The sequence below is a fragment of the Hemitrygon akajei genome, chromosome 29 (genome assembly GCF_048418815.1).
Source record: "Hemitrygon akajei chromosome 29, sHemAka1.3, whole genome shotgun sequence".
In the NCBI taxonomy this organism is placed as follows: Eukaryota; Metazoa; Chordata; class Chondrichthyes; order Myliobatiformes; family Dasyatidae; genus Hemitrygon; species Hemitrygon akajei.
The window spans coordinates 14,797,173-14,821,888 of NC_133152.1; the positions used below are offsets into that span (position 1 = coordinate 14,797,173).

At 38.8% G+C, this 24,716-nt stretch overlaps 1 protein-coding gene across 19 annotated transcripts in view; it reads right to left on the bottom strand.

Annotated features, from left to right (window-relative positions):
• The window catches only part of eif4g3b (eukaryotic translation initiation factor 4 gamma, 3b), a 314,500-nt gene that overhangs the window by 88,775 nt on the left and 201,009 nt on the right, over positions 1-24,716 (bottom strand). For 17 of the 19 annotated variants that reach the window (XM_073031699.1, XM_073031706.1, XM_073031707.1 and 14 more), the window contains 4 exons: positions 17,751-17,848; positions 11,944-12,069; positions 4,873-5,011; positions 643-681 (listed from right to left, as the gene is read on the bottom strand). In XM_073031699.1, the coding sequence (XP_072887800.1) occupies positions 643-681; positions 4,873-5,011; positions 11,944-12,069; positions 17,751-17,848 (402 nt within the window). The remainder of the gene's footprint in view (positions 1-642; positions 682-4,872; positions 5,012-11,943; positions 12,070-17,750; positions 17,849-24,716) is intronic. The other 2 variants (XM_073031702.1, XM_073031700.1) reach the window with 2 other exon arrangements.

Below are 24,716 nucleotides of genomic sequence, written 5' to 3' on the forward strand. Positions count from 1 at the left end.
GTGGGGGCTGTGCTGGGTTTGGGTATTTGATCCTCCGCAATATTCTGTGTGGGAATTTAAACTGGAGGTGGCAGTGTTTTTCTTTTACGAGGTCAAGTTGTGAGCTTGAAATTAACCCGGCACGGTTGGTACGGGAGTCAATGGATCGACATCAACCCGGCACAGGAGCAGTCTCTCACTGGATCGAACTCGCGAACCTCCGTTCTCCAGCTGATCTCACTGCGGCACCAGCCAACCGGAACGGGGGGGTCAGGGTGAATCTTACTAAAAAAAATTTAAGCCAAATATAAAGTTAAACACTCAACACAGTGTCAACTACAGACTTAAAATGGCAGACGGCGTTGCAGTCCGACTTAAAATGGCGGACGGCGTTCTCCTTCCTTAGTTCGTAATTACAAGTTGTCCGTAAGTCAGACGTTCGTAACTCGGGGACTGCCTGTATTGTGATAAAGTACTGAACATTGGGATATTCTATTTCCATCACTCAATAGGCAGCAAAATCTGTCAATTTTCTTAACTTAATCACTCAGTTAAATGTCCCTCATTCAGAATTGCAAACCTGAGATTGAACAGTAGTAGTACTGAGATTGAAACATGTTGTTTCATTTTACTGTGAACATTTAAATTATATTAATTCCATACCTGTTTTCAGTTTTGTAACAGCAGTTTCAGTCCGTTCCACTGAAATAAATAAAAACATTTTATGGCACATACCATACCTGAACTTGTAAATGTAGGAAATATTAATTTATTTAAATTTATTGGTCCCTTCCAAGAAAATATTGCATATACAACTCCAGATGTTTAATACAGTCAATTAAAAGTACTTCAATAAAACCAAATTTTCAAAGAAAACTATTATGACTTTGTGCTGGAAGTATAACAAAATTTCCAGTATGCTTTCCAATAAATTGTATACAGAAAATTAAAGACAATAATTTGTGTAAAACTTCCTTACTCTAGGAATAACTTCTACATTATCACTGAAATCTGTACATTTCCAAGTTCATTATTTTGAATTAAAAGTTGCTTTTCTAAAACTGCTAGTTTTATACTTGCTTTCTATAATTAATATTGCTCAATTCAAAGCTAATTTAAAATTATTGTTTAATTGCATCAAAACATTGAACATGATCAGCTAAATTCAAGAAACAAAATAAAGCAAGAATTGGCCATAATAAAAATACAGGCAGTTGACTCAAGTTAATTTAATAATAATTAAAGTTAACATATTTCATCACAATACTTGATATTTGAGTAAAACTCAAGGATTGAGACACCAATTCCCTCAAAATAATTTCAGCAAAATAAGAAAATGCAAAGGTTCAAAAGGTAGGGGACAAAATCATACCTCAATACTAAATAATAACCTGTACTGCCAGGTCAGTGATTTTCATCACAATTCACTGTCATGAAAACTGTGTTCTGCCATACCTCCGTACTTAATTAACCAAAATATCCCCTTCAAAGCTTTAACAGATATCTTGCAGTTTATGTGTCTTTCTTAAAAAGGTACTTTAAGAGGGAATGTGAGGAATACTATCTGTACTGTTTTGTCAAAGGAATTGAAAATGGCTTTCTTAAATAGAGCAAAATAGACAGGTTTTCATTTTCTGAAGAAATCTGTCTTTAAGCATTATATGAGCTAACATGAGGCAACTTGACTATAATTTATTTTTGATTTCTACTTGGATGGACAACATGGTCACAGGTCCTTCTAAATCCAGCAAATTCATGCCACCCACTTACACCCATGTGACCAACTAACCTACTAACCCTTACATCTTTGGAATGTGGGAGGAAACTGGAGTTCCCAGAGGAAACCCACGTGGTCAAGAGAGAACAGCGTCATGACAGACAGTAGTGGAATTGAACCCAGATTGTTTGCACTGTTATAGTTACACTATAGTTTGTGAAATGTGTGCAGGATAGTTTTTTGCAACAATACATAGAAGTACCGACTAGAGATGGGGCAGTGTTGGATCTCCTGTTAGGGAATGCGATAGGTCAGCTGACAGATGTATGTGTTGGGGAGCATTTCGGGTCCAGTGATCACAATAGCATTAGCTTCAATATAATTATGGAGAAGGACAGGACTGGACCTAGAGTTGAGATTTTTGATTGGAGAAAGGCTAACTTTGAGGAGATGCGCAGGGATTTAGAGAGAGTGGATTGGGTCAAGTTGTTTTATGGGAAAGATGTAATAGAGAAATGGAGGTCACTTAAGGGTGAAATTATGAGGGTACAGAATCTTTATGTTCCTGTTAGGTTGAAAGGAAAGGTTAAAGGTTTGAAAGCGCCATGGTTTTCAAGGGATATTAGAAACTTGGTTCGGAAAAAGAGGGATGTCTACAATAGATATAGGCAGCATGGAGTAAAGGTATTGCTCGAGGAATATAAAGAATGTAAAAGGAATCTTAAGAAAGAGATTAGAAAAGCTAAAAGAAGATACGAGTTTGGTTTGGCAAATAAGGTGGAAGTAAATCCGAAAGGTTTCTACAGTTATATTAAAAGCAAGAGGATAGTGAGGGATAAAATTGGTCCCTTAGAGAATCAGGGTGGTCAGCTATGTGTGGAGCCGAGGGAGATGGGAGAGATTTTGAACGATTTCTTCTCTTCGGTATTCACTAAGGAGAAGGATATTGAATTGTGTAAGGTGTGGGAAACAAGTAAGGAAGTTATGGAACCTATGACAATTAAAGAGGTGGAAGTACTGGCGCTTTTAAGAAATTTAAAAGTGGATAAATCTCCGGGTCCTGACAGGATATTCCCCAGGACCTTGAGGGAAGTTTGTGTAGAGATAGCAGGAGCTCTGACGGAGATCTTTCAGATGTCATTAGAAACGGGGATTGTGCCGGAGGATTGGCGTATTGCTCATGTGGTTCCATTGTTTAAAAAGGGTTCTAGAAGTAAGCCTGGCAATTATAGACCTGTCAGTTTGACATCAGTGGTGGGTAAATTAATGGAAAGTATTCTTAGAGATAGTATTTATAATTATCTGGATAGACAGGATCTGATTAGGAGTAGCCAGCATGGATTTGTGCATGGAAGGTCATGTTTGACAAACCTTATTGAATTTTTTGAAGAAGTTACGAGGTATGTTGACGAGGGTAAGGCAGTGGATGTAGTCTATATGGACTTCAGCAAGGCCTTTGACAAAGTTCCACATGGAAGGTTAGTTAAGAAGGTTCAGTCGTTAGGTATTAATGCTGGAGTAATAAAATGGATTCAACAGTGGCTAGATGGGAGATGCCAGAGAGTAGTGGTGGATAATTGTTTATCGGGATGGAGGCCGGTGACTAGCGGGGTGCCTCAGGGATCTGTTTTGGGCCCAATGTTGTTTGTAATATACATAAATGATCTGGATGATGGGGTGGTAAATTGGATTAGTAAGTATGCCGATGATACTAAGGTAGGAGGTGTTGTGGATAATGAGGTGGGTTTTCAAAGCTTGCAGGGAGATTTATGCCGGTTAGAAGAATGGGCTGAACGTTGGCAGATGGAGTTTAATGCTGAGAAGTGTGAGGTTCTACATTTTGGCAGGAATAATCCAAATAGAACATACAGGGTAAATGGTAGGGCATTAAGAAATGCAGTGGAACAGAGAGATCTAGGAATAACAGTGCATAGTTCCCTGAAGGTGGAGTCTCATGTAGATAGGGTGGTGAAGAAGGCTTTTGGAATGCTGGCCTTTATAAATCAGAACATTTGAGTACAGAAGTTGGGATGTAATGTTAAAATTGTACAAGGCATTGGTAAGGCCAAATTTGGAATATTGTGTACAGTTCTGGTCACCGAATTATAGGAAAGATATCAATAAATTAGAGAGAGTGCAGAGACGATTTACTAGGATGTTACCTGGGTTTCAGCACTTAAGTTACAGAGAAAGGTTGAACAAGTTAGGTCTCTATTCATTGGAGCGTAGAAGGTTGAGGGGGGATTTGATCGAGGTATTTAAAATTTTGAGAGGGATAGATAGAGTTGAATTGAATAGGCTGTTTCCATTGAGAGTAGGGGAGATTCAAACGAGAGGACATGATTTGAGAGTTAGGGGGCAAAAGTTTAAGGGAAACACGAGGGGGTATTTCTTTACTCAGAGAGTGATAGCTGTGTGGAATGAGCTTCCTGTAGAAGTAGTAGAGGCCAGTTCAGTTGTGTCATTTAAGGTAAAATTGGATAGGTATATGGACAGGAAAGGAGTGGAGGGTTATGGGCTGAGTGCGGGTAGGTGGGACTAGGTGAGATTAAGAGTTCGGCACGGACTAGGAGGGCCGGAAAGGCCTGTTTCCATGCTGTGATTGTTATATGGTTATATGGTTAATTGCTATACTACCTAATTTACTGGTAACCCATTACTTTCTGTTTTAGACCTGCACATTGGAAAATAATCAAGGCTAGTTGCTCATGCTACTTCAATAGAAACTTCCAATAGAGTCAAAATCTATTGCAATTATTACTGTGAAATATTAGACATATTGATTTCTTCTGCTAATTTTTAACATAACTGGTATCAAGCACAAAAAGAAACCTAACTGCTAATATAAACATATACAAGAGGGCAATAATAGATACTTGTGGTACTGTGAAAACTAGTTAATGCAAAGTCTTCAGTGTCAGTTGGAAATTTTCTTCCACAGATAATGTAAATGAAACTAAATTAGTTAAACTACTGAAAATCAGACTTAAAGTGAATCAAGCTACACATAAAATTTCACACAAGTATCTCTTGGCAGCTACCTGACTGGAAGACGATCTACAAAATGAAAAAAGGATCCTTTAATTCACTTCTCCCACTAGATGGTCAATACTCAAAGAATAATAGCTGCCAGTTGAAATATTACAAGAACTATGCCAGAGTAGAAATGAACAAACCTTGCTTGAAGTCCACATTTGATGCCACGTGAGTATTTTCCACAGTTCCAAAAACTGGTGCATGATCTGCAACCTGACTGGGCAGCTGCTGGGATTTGAGGTACAATAGGTGAGGATAATGAGGGTGCGGACACAAAAACTAGCACATGGAACACATAACGAGAGGAAAGTATGTAAAACAGTTTACCATGAAATTTCGTAATAGGTCAATAAATTAAAATAAAACAAAACCAAAGAAAGATGGAGTAAGCAGGAATGAGAAGGGAAAGAAAACAGGATTAACCATTAACAACAGCAGGAAAGACAAACAGACAGAACATTGCTAATAAGTTCTCAGTGTTCCCCTCAAGAGTCCTTTTTGATTCAGGACTGGCCAATACTTGCAATATAAAAAGTTCAATTCAATGTTTTCCTCTCTTTTATTAACCTCTTATTGCAACATTAACATGCAGCAGATTTTTTTCCAAAAGATTATCATCATGAAATAATGAATATAAATAGTGTGCTCGACCAGAAAATTAACTTGGCAATTTTTAAAGATGTTGTAACCAGTTAAGATAGGGATTAACTTTAAAGAATTGAATTGCAAATTACTTTAAGTCGGCAGTTATCTAAATCCGATGTCTGCATCACTGAATGTCAGAATACAACATAAATCTGTTTAAATCAATTTAATCTTTCTAAATAAAACTTTAGTTTGGAATTTGAAGGCTTTTATAAGTCCTGTATGCAGTTATTCTATTGTTTTAAAACATTTTGCTTGTTGTTAGTAAATTCCTAATTTCAGACGCCCTCAAGTATCATCAACATAGATCTTTAACTGTCAGGAAAGTGATGAAAAGGAAAATGGAAAAGAAAATAGGAAAAAATGGAATAGGACAGATTCTTTCTCTGTGTCAATCTTCATTTTCTCATAAGTGATGGAGACAAATAGGATAAACTTTAAGAGCAAAAACTTACAAATAGTCATTTCCTGAGTTCTACCTACAGGTCATAGTATATATACCTCAACTATGGAGACAAATCCATCATTCTGAATCCATGATAGTTGCCACTTTAAGTCACATTGACAATGATTTTGAAGGAGTGCTGAATGAAATTTTTCATTGAGAAGAAAATTATCAGGACATCTCCCCTCCCATACACACACCTTAAAATACCCTATCTATTACAAAATAAATCAGCAAATAACAGGAATGGATATATCCATAGTCTAAATTCGGGGGCAATTATGAGCAATCTAATGCACATTTTAATTGTAACTTCAGTTTAACTCAGCGGGAACATGAATCTTGTGACATTGAAGACAAACAAATAAAGTTTAATATGACATGAAACACAGACAACATTTCAAACAAGATGTGTAAGCATACATTTCATTGTTTCATTTCAGCAAATCTTCACATTACAATTTTAATATCAGTAATTACATTATGTAGTAATTATACTGCTGTAATTCAGTTCCAGTAGTTTAAAAATAAGCTGAAAAGCTAAAAAAAAAAGGCTCTGTAATCAATAGTGTCTCCCTCTAATGCTCAACTCCAATGCACTTTGAAAAATATTTTCCAGTTTTCAACTTCTCTGACCTGGTAAGCAAAAATTACTTTCTATTTCTTCAACAGTACTGAATTAAAGATCTTTTAAACCCTCAATTTAGTTTACCTTAAAATTAAATGTGGAAGCTCAATTACTTGTCATTTGCATTATGTAAATTGGATTATATGCATGGAATTTTTTTCAAACATTTGGGCTAGAGGTTTGGCAACAATACTTCTTCTGTCAGCAAGGACAGCTGGCAGCTCAGCAGCTGCTCCAAAAGGCAATCAGACTTCACACACCTCAGGCTGTAGAAATTCAGCCAAAATGTACGCGGTCACCTTCAGTGAATTTGTCATTACGACACTTAAGCACCACATGCTACCTTGGATGCTAATAACTAAAGTAGTGGATGGGCCTTACGCCAGTTGCCTTGTGGACAACTCATAGATATTCTGAGTATGAAGAAGCTATAATTTGGTAAATTGGCTTATTACTGTCAATGTACTGAAGTACAGTGAAAAACATATCTTGCATTCCATCCGTACAGATTAATTCATCAGAACAGCACACTGAGGTAGTACAAGGTAAAATAATAGCAGTGTAGAATAAATGTCACAACACAGAGAAAGTTCAGTGCCCCTGTAGACTGTTATACACAAGGCCACAGCAAGGCAGATTCTGAGGTCAACAGACCATCTAAGCATACTAAAGGACCATTCAATAATCATATAATAGCAGGGTAGAAACTGTCCTTCAATCAGATGGTATGTGTTTTCAGGCTTTTGTATTTTCTATCTGATAGAGGGAGGGTGGAGAGAATGACTGGGGTGGGTGGCATCTTTGATTATGTTAGCTGCTTTACCAAGGTAGCAAGAAGTGTAGGCACAGTCCATTCAGTGGGAGCTGGTTTCTGTGATGTGCTGAGTTGTGCCTGCAACTCTGTAGTTTCTTGCCATCATGGACAGAGCAGTTGCTAGATCAAGCCTTGATGCATCTAAATAGGATTCTTTCTTTGGTGCATTTGTAAAAATTGATGAGGGTCAAGGGAAACATTCCAAAATTCCTTCATCTATAAGCTAATTTAGTGGTCAACAAAAGTAATGCAGGCAGGAGTAGAAGAGAACAATATGACAGTTTGGTTGGGAATCATTTCATTTAATTGCAAATGGAAATCAGTAGTGCCATTTATAGAGTCAAGCCGAAATTCTTGAATATATGAATTATGAACAGGAGTAGGCCACTCAACCCCTAATGCTTGCCCAGTCATTTTGAAAGCTCATGGCTGATGAGAACATAATTTTATATTCCCACCTCTGTACAGTAACTTTTCAATTTCTTGATTATCAGGAATCTATCTACTTTGGCGTAGAAATAGTAAATGGACTTCAACCCGAAACATTCACTCTGTTTCTTATCATTTTTGCCTGACCTGCTGACTATTTTCACTATTTCCTGTTTAACCAGGAAAACCTTAGTACTGAGTCATAGCTGTACAACACAGGATAAGGTACCCATGCCAACCTTTCTGCCCACCTAGACTTATCCCATTTCTCCACACTGGTTAAAAATCCTTCCAATTTTTGTCTAAAAATAAATTTTTGCTCAGATCCCCTTTACAACTCCTTCCTTCAATATCAATAACATATGCTCTTGTTTGTGATAATCCTACCAAGAGAAAAAGATTCTGTCTACCTCAGCCTATGCCTCTTATAATTTTATATACTTCTAACCTTCTTCGTTCCAGGGAAAACAAACCAACGCTATCCAGTCTCCCCCAAATCTGAAGTCCTCCACTCTAGACAACATCCTGGCAAATCTCTGAACTCTACCTCTGGCATCAGCACATCCAAGTATGGCAACCAGAACAGCAAGCAATGCCCAAGTGTAATCGAACCAATAATTTGCAAAGTTGCAACATAACAGCCAAACTTTTATATTCTATGATCTATGAAGGCAAATGTGTTATATGACTACTTCACCACCTCAGCTACCTGAATTTTCATTTTCTGGGAATTATGGCCCTGATCCCAAGGTTCCTCTGTTCATCAAAATTTCTGAGCAGCCTATATACACTTAAAGACCACTTTGCTGGGAGCACCTGCTCGTTAATGCAATATCTAATCAGCCAGTCTTGTGGCAGCTACCCAATGCATAAAAGCATGCAGACGTGGTCAAGAGGTTCTGTTGTTGTTCAGAATGGGGAAGAAATGTGTTTCAAGTGACTTTGACCATGGAATGACTGTTGGTGAATATCTCAGAAACTGCTGATCTCCTGGGATTTTCATGCACAACCTTCTTTAGAGTTTACAGAGAATGGGTGAGAAACAAAAAAAACATCCAGTGAGTGGCTGTTCTATGAGCAAAACTGCCTTGAAAATGAGGAATCAGAGAAGAATGGCCAGACTGGTTCAAGTTGACAGGAAGGCAACAGTAACTCAAATAACCACACATTACAACAGTGGTGTGCAGAAGAGCATTTCTGAATGCACAACACATCCAACCTTGAAGTGGATGGGCTACAAGAGTAGAAGTTTATGAACATACATTCAGTAGTTACTTTTTTTAGGTATAGGAGGTACCTAATGATGTGGCCACTGAGTGATGCCCTACCCTATTTGATTTCCCAAATATGCATTACCTCAAACTTGTTTGGATTAAATTCCACCTGCTAGTGCTCTACCAATTTTCCATCTGATCTACATCCCACTCCTCTTCCTCACAATATACACCACCACCAACTTTGTAATCTAAAAACTTACATCATAGCTCCTACATTCAAAGTCATTAATGTAACAAACAAGGGTCCCAACACCAATCTTTGAGGTACACCCATCAATCATAAACTTTGAATCAGAAAAAGTTAATTTTAAATCTTAAAATTAAATTTTAATTAACAAGTTAATTTTAAATCCTATCAGCCAGCTCACTTTGGATCCCATCCATGCTCCTTACTTAACCTGCTGGATTCAGGACCATTATCAAATACCTTACTAAAATCAATTTAGACAAAGTCTAATGTCTCACCTTCAAACTGCCTGTTTCCGAGAATCCACTATTTTTCTTTCCAGACGGATTTCTAAACATTCTTTAAGATTTTCTTCAACAAATTTCTGACTGATAACACAAGGATCACCAACCTATAGTTACCTGGTTTATCACTGAAGCATTTCTTAAATAAAAGGAACAACACCAGTTATCCTCCAGTCTTCTAACACCTCAGTTGTGACTCAGGGAGATTCAAATACCTTCATTATAGACAATAGGTGCAGGAGTAGGCCATTCGGCCCTTCGAGCCAGCACCGCCATTCACTGTGATCATGGCTGATCATCCACAATCAGTACCCTGTTCCTGCCTTCTCCCCATATCCCTTGACTCTGCTATCTGCAAGAGCTCTATTTAACTCTTTCTTGAAAGCATCCAGAGAACTGGCCTCCACTGCCTTCTGAGGCAGAGCATTCCATAGATCCACAACTCTCTTGGTGAAAAAGATTTTCCTCAACTCCATTCTAAATGGCCTACCCCCATTCTTAAACTGTGGCCTCTGGTTCCGGGCTCCCCCAACATCAGGAATGTGTTTCCTGCCTCTAGCATGCCAAATCCCTTATATGTTTCAATCAGATCCCCTCTCATCCTTCTAAGTTCCAGTGTATACAAGCTCAGTCGCTCCAATCTTTCAACATATGACAGTCCCGCCATCCCGGGAATTAACCTTGTGAACCTGCGCTGCACTCCCTCAATAGCAAGAATGTCCTTCCTCAAATTTGGAGACCAAAACTGCACACAATACCCCAGGTGTGGTCTCACCAGGGCCCTGTACAACTGCAGAAGGACATCTTTGCTCCTATACTCAACTCCCCATCAAGCCTGACGTTTACAAAGTTCCTTATGCAACCCATCTAAGACCTCCAACTTCTCAATACTGACATATTCTGGATTATCAACGTGACTTTGCCTAAATTCACCATCTTCCACACACTTCTTGGCGAAGTAGTATTGATTTAGGATAATGTCCACATCCTTCTGTTCCCTCCCCCCCACAAACAGATTAAAACTTTGGCCCTCAAGCAAACCAATTCTTTCCCCAGCTGCCATCTTGTTCCTGATATACTTATAGAATGTCTTGGGATTCTCCTTATTTTTGCTTGCCAAGCATATTTTAAGTTCTCTCCTTCACACTATTCCTCAGGAGACGCTCAAGATCCAAACACCTATACCTGCCATTTGTTTTCTTTCTTTTCTCCCAATCAAACTGCCAATATCCCTTAATCTTGCTGTCTTTACCTTTCACACTTAACTATACCGTCCCTGACCACTTACTAACTCCCTGAAATCACCCTCTAACCAATTCAAGACATTAACTTGAAGATCAACCTCATCTCATTCCATAATTACATTGAAACCTGGAATTATGGTTACTGCCCCAAAGTGCTCTCCCACCAACATTTCTAACTACTGTTACATTACTCAAGAATGTAAAGATCGCCTCTGTCCAATCTCTTTTCAAATTCCCACTTATTTCCTCAAAAAAATACTTGGATGCACTTCACAAATTCTACCCCTATCTATTCTTGTTGAACTCAGCAAATCCAGTCAACTTTGGAAAAGTTAATTCCACCCCACCCCCCCATAACTTTATTGCTTTGGCACCTTTCTGCTATTTGCTTTCATATCTTTCCCTTAAATATATTCTGACCATTGGGATTCTATAATATACCCTGAGCAAAGCGACTGCTTCCTTCATTCTTAGGTTCTACCCAGATGCCTTCATTAGATGATCCCTGCAGAATATCCTAAGTACTGTTATGTTCTCTAATTAGTGCAACTCCCTCTTCACTTCTTCATTCCCTTCTAATGCTTAACTTCCTTATGTAAATAAAGTATTCAATGTTGCACGCAGTACTCCACATAACAGAAGGATACCTTCCCTACCTTTACATACAATCTCCCTAGCAATAATCGTTAACATTCAGTCAGCTTCCCTAATTATTTGTTGGCAAAATTTACAAAGTCACAATCCTTTTACATGATCTTTCTCTACTAATGTACTTTTATCTAAAGCCTGTGTAGTATTCTCGTCTCCTCTTCACAACTTATTTTTCTTCCAATCTTATGTCATCGGAAAATTTAAGAGTTATAAATTTCATGCCTTCATCTATATCATTTATGAACATTATTAAAAAAATAGACTAACTAATGCCCATTCTGCTGCCATTCAGACAATTTTTTTTATAATTAATGGTGTTGCAAATTAGGAAGATTCATAACACAAACTTCCACGATCTCATTAAGGCATGTAAATTCTTCCAATGACAACTTGCCCCAGTTGTTAAATATTCTTTGACACACCGGTTCTGATGGTGCTTATCACAACTCTAGGATATTGCTTTGGTGAAGATCCTGTTGTATATGTTAGAATGGTCCAAAATAAGAGAGAACTGAAACGATGAATACAATTCTCAACTCTTGACAACCACCAATGTGCTTTGAATTATTGTTCATTATATTGAAGTCATCAGATAAATTCGCACTACCTGAGGTGGAGTGGGTGTGGTGTTTGGCCTCCCAACAGGAGGTGTTGGGTTCCTACTTCCACCTCCGCCTGACATTATTTCTTCAGTGATGTCTTTGCCTCCTTGATTTGGGTCACGGATTCTAATCTACAGAAAAGATTCCAAAATTTAAATTTTTATTTACAACACAGGTTTAAAAAAAACCATTTTGTAAACTAAACATTCCCTGCTCTGAAATATAAACAGATGTCATGCAAATTGAGTAGTATAAATAATTTCTCTAGCTTTATGGTAGGAAAGTGGTGGTCATTACGCTTGATTTCAAGTTTCGAACTTTAATTTCTTCTCATGTAAATAATGTGAAATACATGAAAATGTCAGAGAATACAGCATAGAAACAGGTCCTTTAGCCCATGAACTCATACCAAGCAAACATCATTTACAGTAATTCTACACGAATTCCATATTCCCACTCACTTATTTATGTAGAGATAGAACATGGTAACAGTCCCTTCTGGCCCAATGAACCTGTGCTGCCAAATGATACCCCATGTGACCAATTAATGTACTAACCCGCATCTTTGGAACGTGTGAGAAAACCAGAGCACCCAGAGGAAACCCACACAGTCACGCAGAGAACGTTCAAACTCCTTACAAACAGTGGTGGAATTGAACCTGGGTAACTGGTGTTATAATAGCATTGCGCTAGCATCCTGCCCCCAAAATCATTCAAAAGCAGTTTCAACTATGAAGACATGTAAAAATCATTCAGAATATAAAAGAATCAAGAAATTGCACTGCTGGATGTATCTGGAAGCTGTGATAACTAAATTAGCTCTTTTTGATTAAGCCTCAAATAAATTTGAGGTTTACAAAATGTAATACTCTGACTTAAGATAAATGCTGGGGTATTTTCACAAGATGGCAGAACTAGCTTTGTTTTTAACATAACCAATCCTATTCTGTTTTAATGTAATCTAAAAGAGAGGAAAGGTGAAACACCCTTGGAACATAGTGCCTCAGCAGCAGCATAGCCTTAAGTTTTTCAAATGGACTGTGTATGCACATGAAAGAAAGAGCAATAGCAATCCAGAACAACACAGCCACAAAAAAAAAAGAACCACAGATTTTATACGAAACAAAGTGGTCAAAAACAAATAAATGATGTATTAACCTAGCAACAAATAACCTTTTTCCCTATAGCTGTCTATTAACCTCTGGCATTGCACATAAAACTCTTGATTATGTCTACTTGCTTACCTTTATAAATATATGCAGTTCTGAAACTAATCCTAGATTGAATCCAATCTGCCAGATATGCCATACACCTGAATTGATTGAGTGAAATAAAATGCAGCTGACACTAGCAATCTATGATTGAAAGTGCTGAAAGTGCGATTCCAAGAGAGCAGCACTAAACATGATAAAATTATAACAGACTAATGCCTCCAAATTGTGACACAACAGACTGCAGATCCTGGAATCTAGAACAATGGACAAGAAACTGGAGGAATTCAGTAGGTCAGGCAGCAATTGTGGAGGGAAAAGTTAAAGTTTCCCTCCACAGTTGCTGCCTAAAGTTAAAGTTTCAGGTCAAGGCCCCTAATCTGGACTGAAAGATAAAGCGGTGAGATTGCAAGAACAAAGAGGTGAAAGGAAGGGATGGTACAAAGAGGTGAAAGGAAGGGATGGAACAAGAGCTGGCAAGCCCTAGGTGGATCCAAGTAAAGAACTGTGAGAGGCAGACAAAGGAGGGAAGAATGGAATTAGTGACAAAGGCTAGGATGTGTTAAGTGGAAACAAAAGGCTGCACATAATGGATAGTGGCCAGGAACGCTGTGATTGGCAGAGAGAGAAGGGTGAGAATGCTATATGTCTAATGGACAGATAGAATGATAAAGGGAAAACATAGCCAAGTGGTTAAGGCTTTGGGCTAATTCAAGCCTCAGCCGAGGCCGCTTGTTTGTCCTTGAGCAAGGCACTTAACCACACACTGCTCCTGCACGTTTAGAGCCCAGTGGCGGTGGTTGGTGCAGTATGATCTAGACAAAGAAAGAGTGATGTGAAGAATGTGGTGTGTGTGAAGAACTGTGTCAATCAAGAGAGAGAAGGGACAGAGGGAAGCAGTTTACCTGTACGTGGAGAATACGATGTTCAAACAGTCAGGCTGTAAACCACCCAAGGCAGAATATGAGGTGCTATTCCTCTAAACCAGGGGTTCCTGATCCTTCAGTTAAGGGTAGAAGTCCATGGCATAAAAAGAGGTTGGGAACCCCTGTTCTAAACTGAGAGGAGAGGCTGAGGACAGACTGATACTTGCGGGATAGAGGAGGATAACTAAAATGGCTGCCAACCAAGAGCTCCAGATAGCTGCTGTGGACAGAGCACAGGTGATCAGCAATGGTCAACCAAGGTCTTCTCATAAGGCTCCAATGCCAGCATTATTTGCATTATTAAGACAAAAATTGATGGAATTATATAAACTGCAGTTTTATTTAAAAGACATGAAATACATCAGCTCAAACTACTCCAGAATCAAGCTGGTGACCATAAACCTGTACAGTCCTAATACCTGCCCAAACGATAATCTGAACATCTTAACAATACCAAAGGATCAAAATTCCTTCAGTTAACTTTTATTTTGATCCCTACACATCCTCAACCTGAGTGGTTCAAACCTGTCTTGGTATTCACACCCTGCAACATGCAGTGCTTCTCAGTTGTCCAAGGTATTTGAATTTGGATGAAACTGGCAGGCCAGTGATTTGTGTATCATAATATTCTGAAAAAACAATGACAGCTCTTTTCTCAAATTGTTGTTATCCTCATGACTATGGTGTCACTAGCAAGGAAGAAGAAAATTTCAAACTATTTGTTTAGTTATTAGAAAGAAACATCAACATTATTAAGTTAGGACAGTGCCTGGATTGGAGAACATGGATCCTAGAACTGTTCACAATACTCAAGGTGATGCCTCACTGGTGCCTTATAAAGCCTCAGCATTACATCTCTACTCTTGTATTCTAGACCTCTTGAAATGAATGCTAACACTGCATTTGCCTTCCTCTGCACCTATTCAACCTGCAAGTTAACCTTTAGGGTGTACTGCACAAGTACTACCAAGTTCCTTTGCACCTCAGATTTTTGGATTTTCTCCCCATTTAGAAAATAGTCTGCACATTTATTTCTTTTTGCCAAAGTGCAAGACCATGCATTTTCCAATATTGTATTCCATTTGCCACTTTCTTGCCCATTCTCCTAATCTGTCTAGATCCTTCCGCAGCCTACCTTTCCCTCAAGAGTACCTGCCCCTCCACCAATCTTCGTATCATCTCCAAACATGACAACAAAGCCATCGATTCTATCATCTAAATCATTTATATACAGCATATAAAGCAATCCCAACACTGATCCCTGTGGAACACCACTAGTCACTGACAGCCAACCAGAAAAGGATCCTTTTATTCCCACTCGCTGTCTCCTACCAATCAGCCAATGCTCTAACCATGCCAGTAACTTTCCTGTAATACCATGTACTCTTAACTTGGTAAGCAGCCTCATGCGTGGCACCTTGTGAAAGGCCTTCTGAAAGTTCAAACATAAAACATCTATTGCATCCCCTTTATCCTACTTGTGATCTCCTTAAAGAATTTCAACAGGTTTGTCAGTCCAGATTTTCCATTAAGGAAACCATGCTGACTTTGTCCTATCTTCTCCTGTGTCACCAAATATTCCATAACCTCATCCTTAACAAATGACTCCTACAGCTTCCCAACCACTGAGGTGACGCTAACAGTAATTTCTTTTCTGCTGCCTTCTTCCTTTTTTAAAGAGTGGAGTAACATTTGCAATTTCCCAGTCCTCTGGCACCATGCCAGAGTCCAATAATTTTTGAAAGATCATTACTAATGCCTCCACAATCTTTACCGCTATCTCTTTCAGAACCCTAGGGTGAAGTTCACCTGGTCTAGGTGACTTATGTACTCTTATGTCTTACAGCTTTTTGAGCACCTTCTTTCTTGTAATACTAACTGCACACACTTCTCCTCCCTCATACCCTTCAACATCTGGCTCACTGCTAGTGTCTTCCACGCATTCTTCCATGATGCATTAGGCTGTTCCGTATCTCACAACCTGACGCTTAGCCAATGCAATATATGCAGCAGGGTGTGGTGGTGGTGGGAGGAAGCAAAGATGGAGTGGTATCAAAACTGACAGGATTCAGTATATAAAACTATGCACAAGTATAAAGGGCTGCTATCTTTGAACAGTGCTGCCCAAATGTGAAATAAAATTATATGGTTGCAAAATTCTTTTAGTTTAAAAAAATCTGCTCATTAATGGCATTAAATTTTAGTTAACTGTGATTTTGAGGCTATGGATAGGTGGGCTCCAGATGTTGAATGATTCTGGATAGCAGTCATGGTAGGCATGTTGTTTGGCTGCTACAGTGATCTCTGCTCTCTTCCTTATTGGGCAAGCATCTACAATATGGGTGTCATTGGTTTGCATTTAAATTTTGCATCCCTTGTGCAGTGCATCTTGATGGGAGGTCGTTTGAGGTTCTAAGCTTCAGTATTTGATGCAGAGTACTCAACCTCCACTTGTAATGCCAATGACAAAAATAGAAACAGAAAAACGTGGCAAACATTGAGATCAGTCTTGATAAAGCGTTTTTGGCCTGAAACATTAAGTCCCTTCTTCTTTTCCTAGATGTGGCCTGACCGGATGAATGTGCTCAGTGTATGTGTTTTTTTTAAGTTTGTTTTCCAGGAACTGCAATTTCATTTACTGCTAAAAGGGTCAGTCAATTAAGCTACAAATAAATAGCGATTGTTAGTGTCCTGAAGATCAGTAAATGACAGGCTTCTCACCAATTTGAGACATTGTCATTATCTGGCTAAAAATTCAGCCTTTTTATCCAAAGATGAAAAAGAACTCTGCTCTGGGAGTCTGGGATATTCAATGTGCTTTATTTCTAATGGAGAGCTCATTGCTGAACTAAAAACTGTTGAGCTGACAATCTTGTTCTGCAGATATCTTGCAGAGACGTGTGGCACTGCAATGAACAGACCCTGACATTTATCCCATCTTCAACTTCATATTTTCCTCTGGTTGGGCTTACTGTTACTGGGGTTTTGTGATGCCATACTGGAGCAAGTGCTATCTTTATTTTAAGAATAAGTATTCTCCCTTCTTTTTCATACCACTTAATCAACCATGGCAAAATGAAGAATGAAACAAGATTAGAAGGAAGCCAGCTGGTATAAACAAACAAAATAGCAGTATGGTTACTATCCAGTAGTTGCTAGTTTGAAGCGGACGACCTAATTCACTGTCTGTACCAAAACAGAGTTGGTGAGGGTTACTCATCATATAGTTTATTTCTACAAGATATCTGAATGTGCAAGAAATACCAATTCATTTTCAGCATGCATATCAGCAGAATATTCCACCTCACCTAGAACAAAATGCTCTTCACTGACGAGGGCACTGGAAAATTGCACGTTATTTTTAGACAATTATAATTCCTTTGAACATTCTTAACTTAAGAACAAAAATAGACTCAACACATTCACTGACTTCTATGAGCCACAAAGAAACTTGTAACCGAATTAAATATTGGGACCACTGGGTAATTTGTTGGGTGTTAAATGGATGAATTAAGTTTGAATAAACTGTACATTATAATCTCCAGTTCCATTTAATAGAACCTGCAAAACTCAATACAAAATGATTTTCACAAAATACCTTAAAAGACAGTTACTATTAAACCTCAATTATACTCAGCTGTACACACATAAACACAACACACAGACTTGCCATACCGTTTTCTTTTCCCTCTTTGCTGGAGGTGGTGGTTGTTGTGCCGGCATTATCAAAGGTGCAGATGGCGAATACACAGGTTGACTGTAATAGGACGGTGCTGATGAAAGAAAATGCACATCACAATTTATTACATACAAGCTCTGTACTCAATGGTATGTAACTTGGAGGACGTGTAAATTTCATGCACATTGTAAGTGATAAAATGAGCTATATTTTGGTTTATTAGCTGTCATAAACACTTAAATTCAAGTCAGTATCCTCTTAGAAAACATGGAGCTCAGGTGTCTGTTTGTATCAAAATGATATAGAAATCAAACACATTTGCCACTCTACGATGTTTCCTACAATCTTCCTTGATGCATTAGGCTGTTCTGCACATTACAAACTTAAGCATAGCCAATGCAATACATGCAGCAGGGTGGTGGTGGTGATGGGGGAGGGAGGGAGGAAGCAAAGATGGAGTGGTATCAAAACTGAGAGGATTCAGTATGGACTGTATACAAAACTATGCACAAGTATACAGTGCAGTAATCTTTGAACAGTACTGCCCAAATGTGAAGTAAAATTATTTGGTTGCAAAATTCTTTTAGTTAAAAAAAACCCTGCCCATTAATGGCATTGTCATTTTAGTTAACTGTGATTTTGAGGCTATGGCTAGGCAAGTTCCAGATGTTGAATGATTCTGGATCGCAGTTATGGTAGGCATGTTGTTCTGCTGCTGCAGTCGTCTCTGTTCTCTTCCTTATTGGGCATGTAACTGCAACAGGGGTGTCATTGGTTTACTTTTAAATTTAAAAATATGTCAATATAATTACTGCAATATTTGTTTTTAAGTAGCAAACATGCAGACTACCAGGTCATGAGCTATGGAATCACTTGGCATAATTTAGTAAGATTCATTATAGAAATAGGGATGTGGTGCCACAGAATACAGAAGACCTTGAATGCAACAATAAAGTGCAATATTACAAATGAGAGAAAAACTGCAGATACTGGAAATCCAAGCAACACACACAAAATATTGGAGGAACTCAGCAGGGCAGGCAGTATCAATGGAAAAGAGTGTAGTCGACATTTCAGGCCAAGACCCCTCAGCAGGACTGGAGAAAAAAAAAGATGAGGAGTAGAGTTTAAAGGTGGGGGAGTGGAGGGAAAAACACAAGGTGATAAATGAAACATTACAAAACTTTACTGCTGGAACTAAAGGGCCACAACTATGAATGAAGTAATGAATTAAGTTCCCACAACTCATGATCTGATGGCTAAATAGTTTTAAATGGGTTTAAAAGCAATGGTGAGAGCATCTACAGCAATGTATAGGATACAAATGCTTATCTCAATAGTTTTAAAGAGAGAAAAATACAAAAAGGTTCTGGAAAAACACCAAAACCTATCTCTGCATATATATTAGCGCTCCATTCCCTTCTAAGCAATTATTTTCTGAGAATTCAATAGTTTCACCATACTTACCACAAAAAAACCTACATAATCATACTCCAACAAAAACATTTAAGAATAATAGAAGAATCACACTGTTTTTTCCTTTGAAACAGATATGGGTTTTTAATTTCCTCACATTTACTGTAAGTAGTTGTTATATTTTTAATAATTCACCCATTTTCTCTCTATCCACTGGCTCTATCCAGTATATATAACTGTACTTAAAATGGTGATAGCCATCCATTACAATTCATTGTTTGTCATATTTTACAAAATAAAAAAACCTATTCACCATTATTTTTACAAGAGTATGATACTGACAAGGAAGTGAATGCACACAAAATCAAAAGTTGGCGTATGTGATATGATTAAGATCGCAAGTTGTTGTGTCATTTCAACAGCAACAGCAGAGGGTGATGGCTTCATACGTGGCTAGACATAACTGATCGCCTTTCCACCATGATTCACTTAAGGAATTTTCTTAATCCTAGCAGATAGTCATAATTAGCTCATTCTTTACATGTTTAACCTTTAACCTTCCCTGACGTAGGACTAACAGATCACAGCTATGTATTCTCACAGTTATCAGCTCAAAGCCAGGCATTGCACCAGAAATACTACACAGAATTTTGGACAATCCTTTCTATGCTAATTCAGCACATTCACTCTTCCAGATAGAACTGTCAATCATACTTAGTATACAGCACCTAAAGAAGTTTGGGAAAGAATAGTTTTCTTTGAATTAATCATACGAATTTTATTGATATTTAAAATGACTTGTGAAAACAGAATTCTCAAATTTGCTTGAAAGGCTTTGAAACATGATAAGTGGACTTGAAAAGCACATTTGCTAAGCTGGCCAACTGCAGTTAACACGAATGGGTCTTTTGGGCTTTTTATCTCAATACTAAAGTGGCAAAGGCTTGAGGTAGCAGTATCAGAGCAGGAAAATAATCCTGCTTTTGACTGTTGCCTCACCAACACCTCTTGCATGAAAAATAGTACTTGTGACTTACAAAGAGATGACAATGCTTGTGGAATCAAAACAAAATCCACAAATGTACAGGAAATAAGATTCCATCTACAGACTTCAAATGAGTTGGACCTTTTTCTTAGCAACTGTATTTCATGCTTCGAAAACAGATACAGCACGGTAATATTTACAAGAAACAACCTATGCAACAGCAACAAACACAAAATGCTGGAGGAACTCAGCAGGTTGGGAAGCATCAATGTTGAGGAATAATCAGTTGACATTTTGGGCTGAGACCCTTCATCAGGACTTCATTCACTTCCCTTCTAAAAGTTGATTGTTTCAATATCTAGTTCTCAGTAGAAAGGTCATTCATTGTGATCAGCTGTAAGACCATCAGGGCAGTCTCAACCAAATTACAATAAATTATCTTTACTAGACATACCTTCCTAAACACAATGGGTCAAGCATGAACTGCTCATGCTGACCAGATGTAATGGTTTAATAAACTAGTTTGAACATCACATGATGAGCATTCTTAATCTGAGAGATCAAATGGAACTACTTAGTGACACATAACCGGTAACATTAGTTGATCACTTCTCTTTGAGAGTTACAATTGTGAACTTCCAAAGATTTACAAGAAAGGAATAATGCTACAACAGTTTTTTTTTGTTAATTTTGTACTGGGAAAGGAAGTAGTAGAATAATTAACTTATTCTTCATGTTTCCTAACTCAGCAATTATCATTCTTGTAAAATTACAAACAGCGTTCAATTCAAACAACAAAGTAACTAATTGAATGCCTGAACAACAAGCTTTACATATATTTATATATGGAAGCATCATGCTGCAGTTAATTTAACATGTTGGAAAAGCCTCTTTTAAAATAATTAAACTTCACAAGCAAAGTTTCTCAGTTACTGAATGGCTATTTCCATCACGAAAACAGCCAACTACATTACATTGCTACGGCAGCTTCTCTAGCACACCACTATCATAATTCAATAAGAAAAAAACATTCTAACCTAGCTTGCACAATTGGTACCCATGTAGGAGAAAACAAAGTTCATACTTGTTATCAGGGATTTCAGTTTATTTTTCAGTGCATGAATAAGTAAGTCTTTCAACTGAGACTTTAAGCAACAACTCATATAAAATCTGATACTGTGTCAATTAGATTATAGGATAGAAATCCACAGAATGCAAGTTTACTTTGATTGTTCCCATGGCAAATACCTGAATTTGATTTCAAAACCTCTTGCATGAAAAAAGGTGGAATCAGTAAAAGTGGTGTGAGCTGTCAGATTGCATGGAAATCCAGTTGGTTCACACCTTGCCTTCAGAGAAGAAAGTAAGCTATACCTAATTAGGAACATAGAAAACCTACAGCACAATACAGACCCTTCGGCCCACGAAGCTGTGCCGAACATGTCCCTACCTTAGAAATTACTAGACTTCTCCATAGTCCTCTATTTTTCTAAGCTTCATGTACCTATCCAGAAGTCTCTTAAAAGACCCTATCATATCTGCCTCCACCACCGTTGCCGGCAGCCCTTTCCACACACTCACCACTCTCTGAGTAAAAAACTTACCCCTGACATCTCCTCTGTACCTACTCCCCAGCACCTTAAACCTGTGTCCTCTTGTGTCAACCATTTCAGCCCTGGGAAAAAGCCTCTGACTATCCACATGACCAATGGTTCTCATCACCTTATACACCTCTATCAGGTCACCTTTCATCCTCCGTCACTCGAAGGAGAAAAGGCCAAATTCACTCAACCTGTTTTCATAAGGCATGCTCCCCAATCCAGGCAACAACCTTGTAAATCTCCTCTGGACCCTTTCTATGGCTTCCACGTTCCTCCTGCAGTGAGGTGACCAGAACTGAGCACAGTACTCCAAGTGGGGTCTGACCAGGGTCCTATATAGCTGCAACATTACCTCTCAGCTCCTAAATTCAATTCTACGATTAATGAAGGCCAATACACCATATGCCTTCTTAACCACAGAGTCAACCTGCGCAGCTGCTTTGAGTGTCCTATGGTCTCGGACCCCAATATCCCTCTGATCTTCCACACTGCCAAGAGTCTTACCATTAATACTATGTTCTGCCGTCATACTTGACCTACTTAAATGAACCACCTCACACTTATCTGGCTTGAACTCCACCTGCCACTTCTCAGCCCAGCTTTACATCCTATCAATGTCCCGCTGTAACCTCTGACAACCCTCCACACTATCCACAACACCTCCAACCTTTGTGTCATCAGCAAACTTATTAACCCATCCCTCCACTTCCTCATCCAGGTCATTTATAAAAATCATGAAGAGTAAGGGTCCCAGAACAGATCCCTGAGGCACACCACTGGTCACTGACCTCCATGCAAAATATGAGCCATCTAAAACCACTCTTTGCCTTCTGTGGGCAAGGCAGTTCTGGATCCACAATGCAATGTCCCCTTGGATCCCATGCCTCCTTATTTTCTCAATAAGCCTTACATGGGGTACCTTATCAAATGCCTTGCTGAAATCCATATACACTACATCTACTGCTCTTCCTTCATTTCCTGGGCTATCTCTACTCCCTTTCTTGAATAAAGGAACAACATCTGCAACCCTCCAATCCTCTGGAACCTCTCCTGTCCCCATTGATGATTCAAAGATCATCGCCAGAGGTTCAGCAATCTCCTCCCTTGCCTCCCACAGTAGCCTGGGCTACATCTCATCCAGTCCCAGCGACTTATCCAACTTGATGCCTTCCAAAAGTTCCAGCAGATCCTCTTTCTTAATATCTACATGCTCAAGCTTTTCAATCTGCTTCAAGTCTGCACTATAATCACCAAGATCCTTTTCCAGAGTGAATACTGAAGTAAAGTATTCATTAAGTACCTCTGCTATTTCCTCCAGTTCCATACACACTTTCCCACTGTCACACTTGATAGGTCCTATTCTTTCACGTCCTATCCTCTTGTTCTTCACGTACTTGTAGAATGCCTTGGGGTTTTCTTTAATCCTGCCCACCAAGGCCTTCTCATGGCCCCTTCTGGCTCTCCTAATTTCCTTTTTAAGTCCTTCTTGTTAGCCTTATAATCTTCTAGATCTTTGGTAAGCTTTTCCTTTCTTCTTGACTAGACTTATTTACAGCCTTTGTACACCACAGTTCCTGTACCCTACCATAACTTCCCTGTCTCATTGGAACCTACCTATGCAGAACTCCACACAAATATCCCCTGAATATTTGACACATTTCTTCTGTACTTTTCCCTGAGAACATCTGTTCCCAATTTAAGCTTCCAATTTCCTGCCTGACAGCCTCATAATTCCCCTTACTCCAATTGAAAACTTTTCTAACTTGTCTGTTCCTATCCCTCTCCAATGCTATTGTAAAGGAGATAGAATTATGATCACTATCTCCAAAATGCTCTCCCACTGTGAGATCTGACACCTGACCAGGTTCATTTCCCAATACCAAATCAAGTACAGTCTCTCCTCTTGTAGGCTTATCTTCCTGGACATACCTAACAAACTCCACCCCATCTAAACCCCTTTCTCTAGGGAGATGCCAGTCGATATTTGGGAAATTAAAATCTCCCATCATGACAACTCTGTTATTATTACACTTTTCAAGGATCTGTTTCCCTGTCTGCTCCTCGATATCCATGTTGGGAGGCCTATAAATAATACCCAGTGGAGTTATTGACCCCTTCCTGTTCCTAACCTCCACCCACAGAGACTCCGTAGACAATCCCTCCATGGGGTCCACCTTTTCTGCAGCCGTGACACTATCTCTGATCAACAGTGCCACGCCCCCACCTCTTTTGCCTCCCTCTCTGTCTTTTCTGAAACATCTAAACCCTGGCACTTGAAGTAACCATTCCTGTCCCTGAGCCATCCAAATCTGTAATGGCCATCACATCATAGCTCCAAGTACTGATCCACACTCTAAGCTCATCCGCTTTGTTCACAATACACCTTGCATTAAAATAGACACATCTGAAACTGTCCATCTGAGCGCATACCTTCTCTATCACCTGCCTTTCCTCCCTCACACACCATCTCCAAGCTTTCTCTCTTTTTAATTATCTAGTCTTTAGTGCTTTCAGTGCCACATAAGAAACTGATTTAATCTTAACTGCTTTCAAGTGGCCAAAGCAAGCTCCTCAGCTGTATTAAGCCACCAAAAGAATAACAAGAATAATATTCTTATCTACAACCTGGGCACTAACCAGGTCTCTCCCTCTATAGCATGAAGTTTGCCATTAGACTGATATCCTGGATGTACTCAAAGCAGAAGAGCTAATGGCGGCAACAAGAAACAAAGAAAATGAAAACAAATAACATTGACAAAATCCTGAAGCAGTGAAACCAGAGGAGAGAAAGCATGAAAGAGGTAGAGGAAGAAGTACTCTTCCTCTATTCATGTGTATTCATGTGATAACCCAGGCATTTTTTTTTTAAATTGAAAAGATGGAACATTCAGTTTCGAAGTTTACAAATAAGCATTTTAGATTTATGCCTTATATTCTTGCATTTCATTCATTAGTCTTGA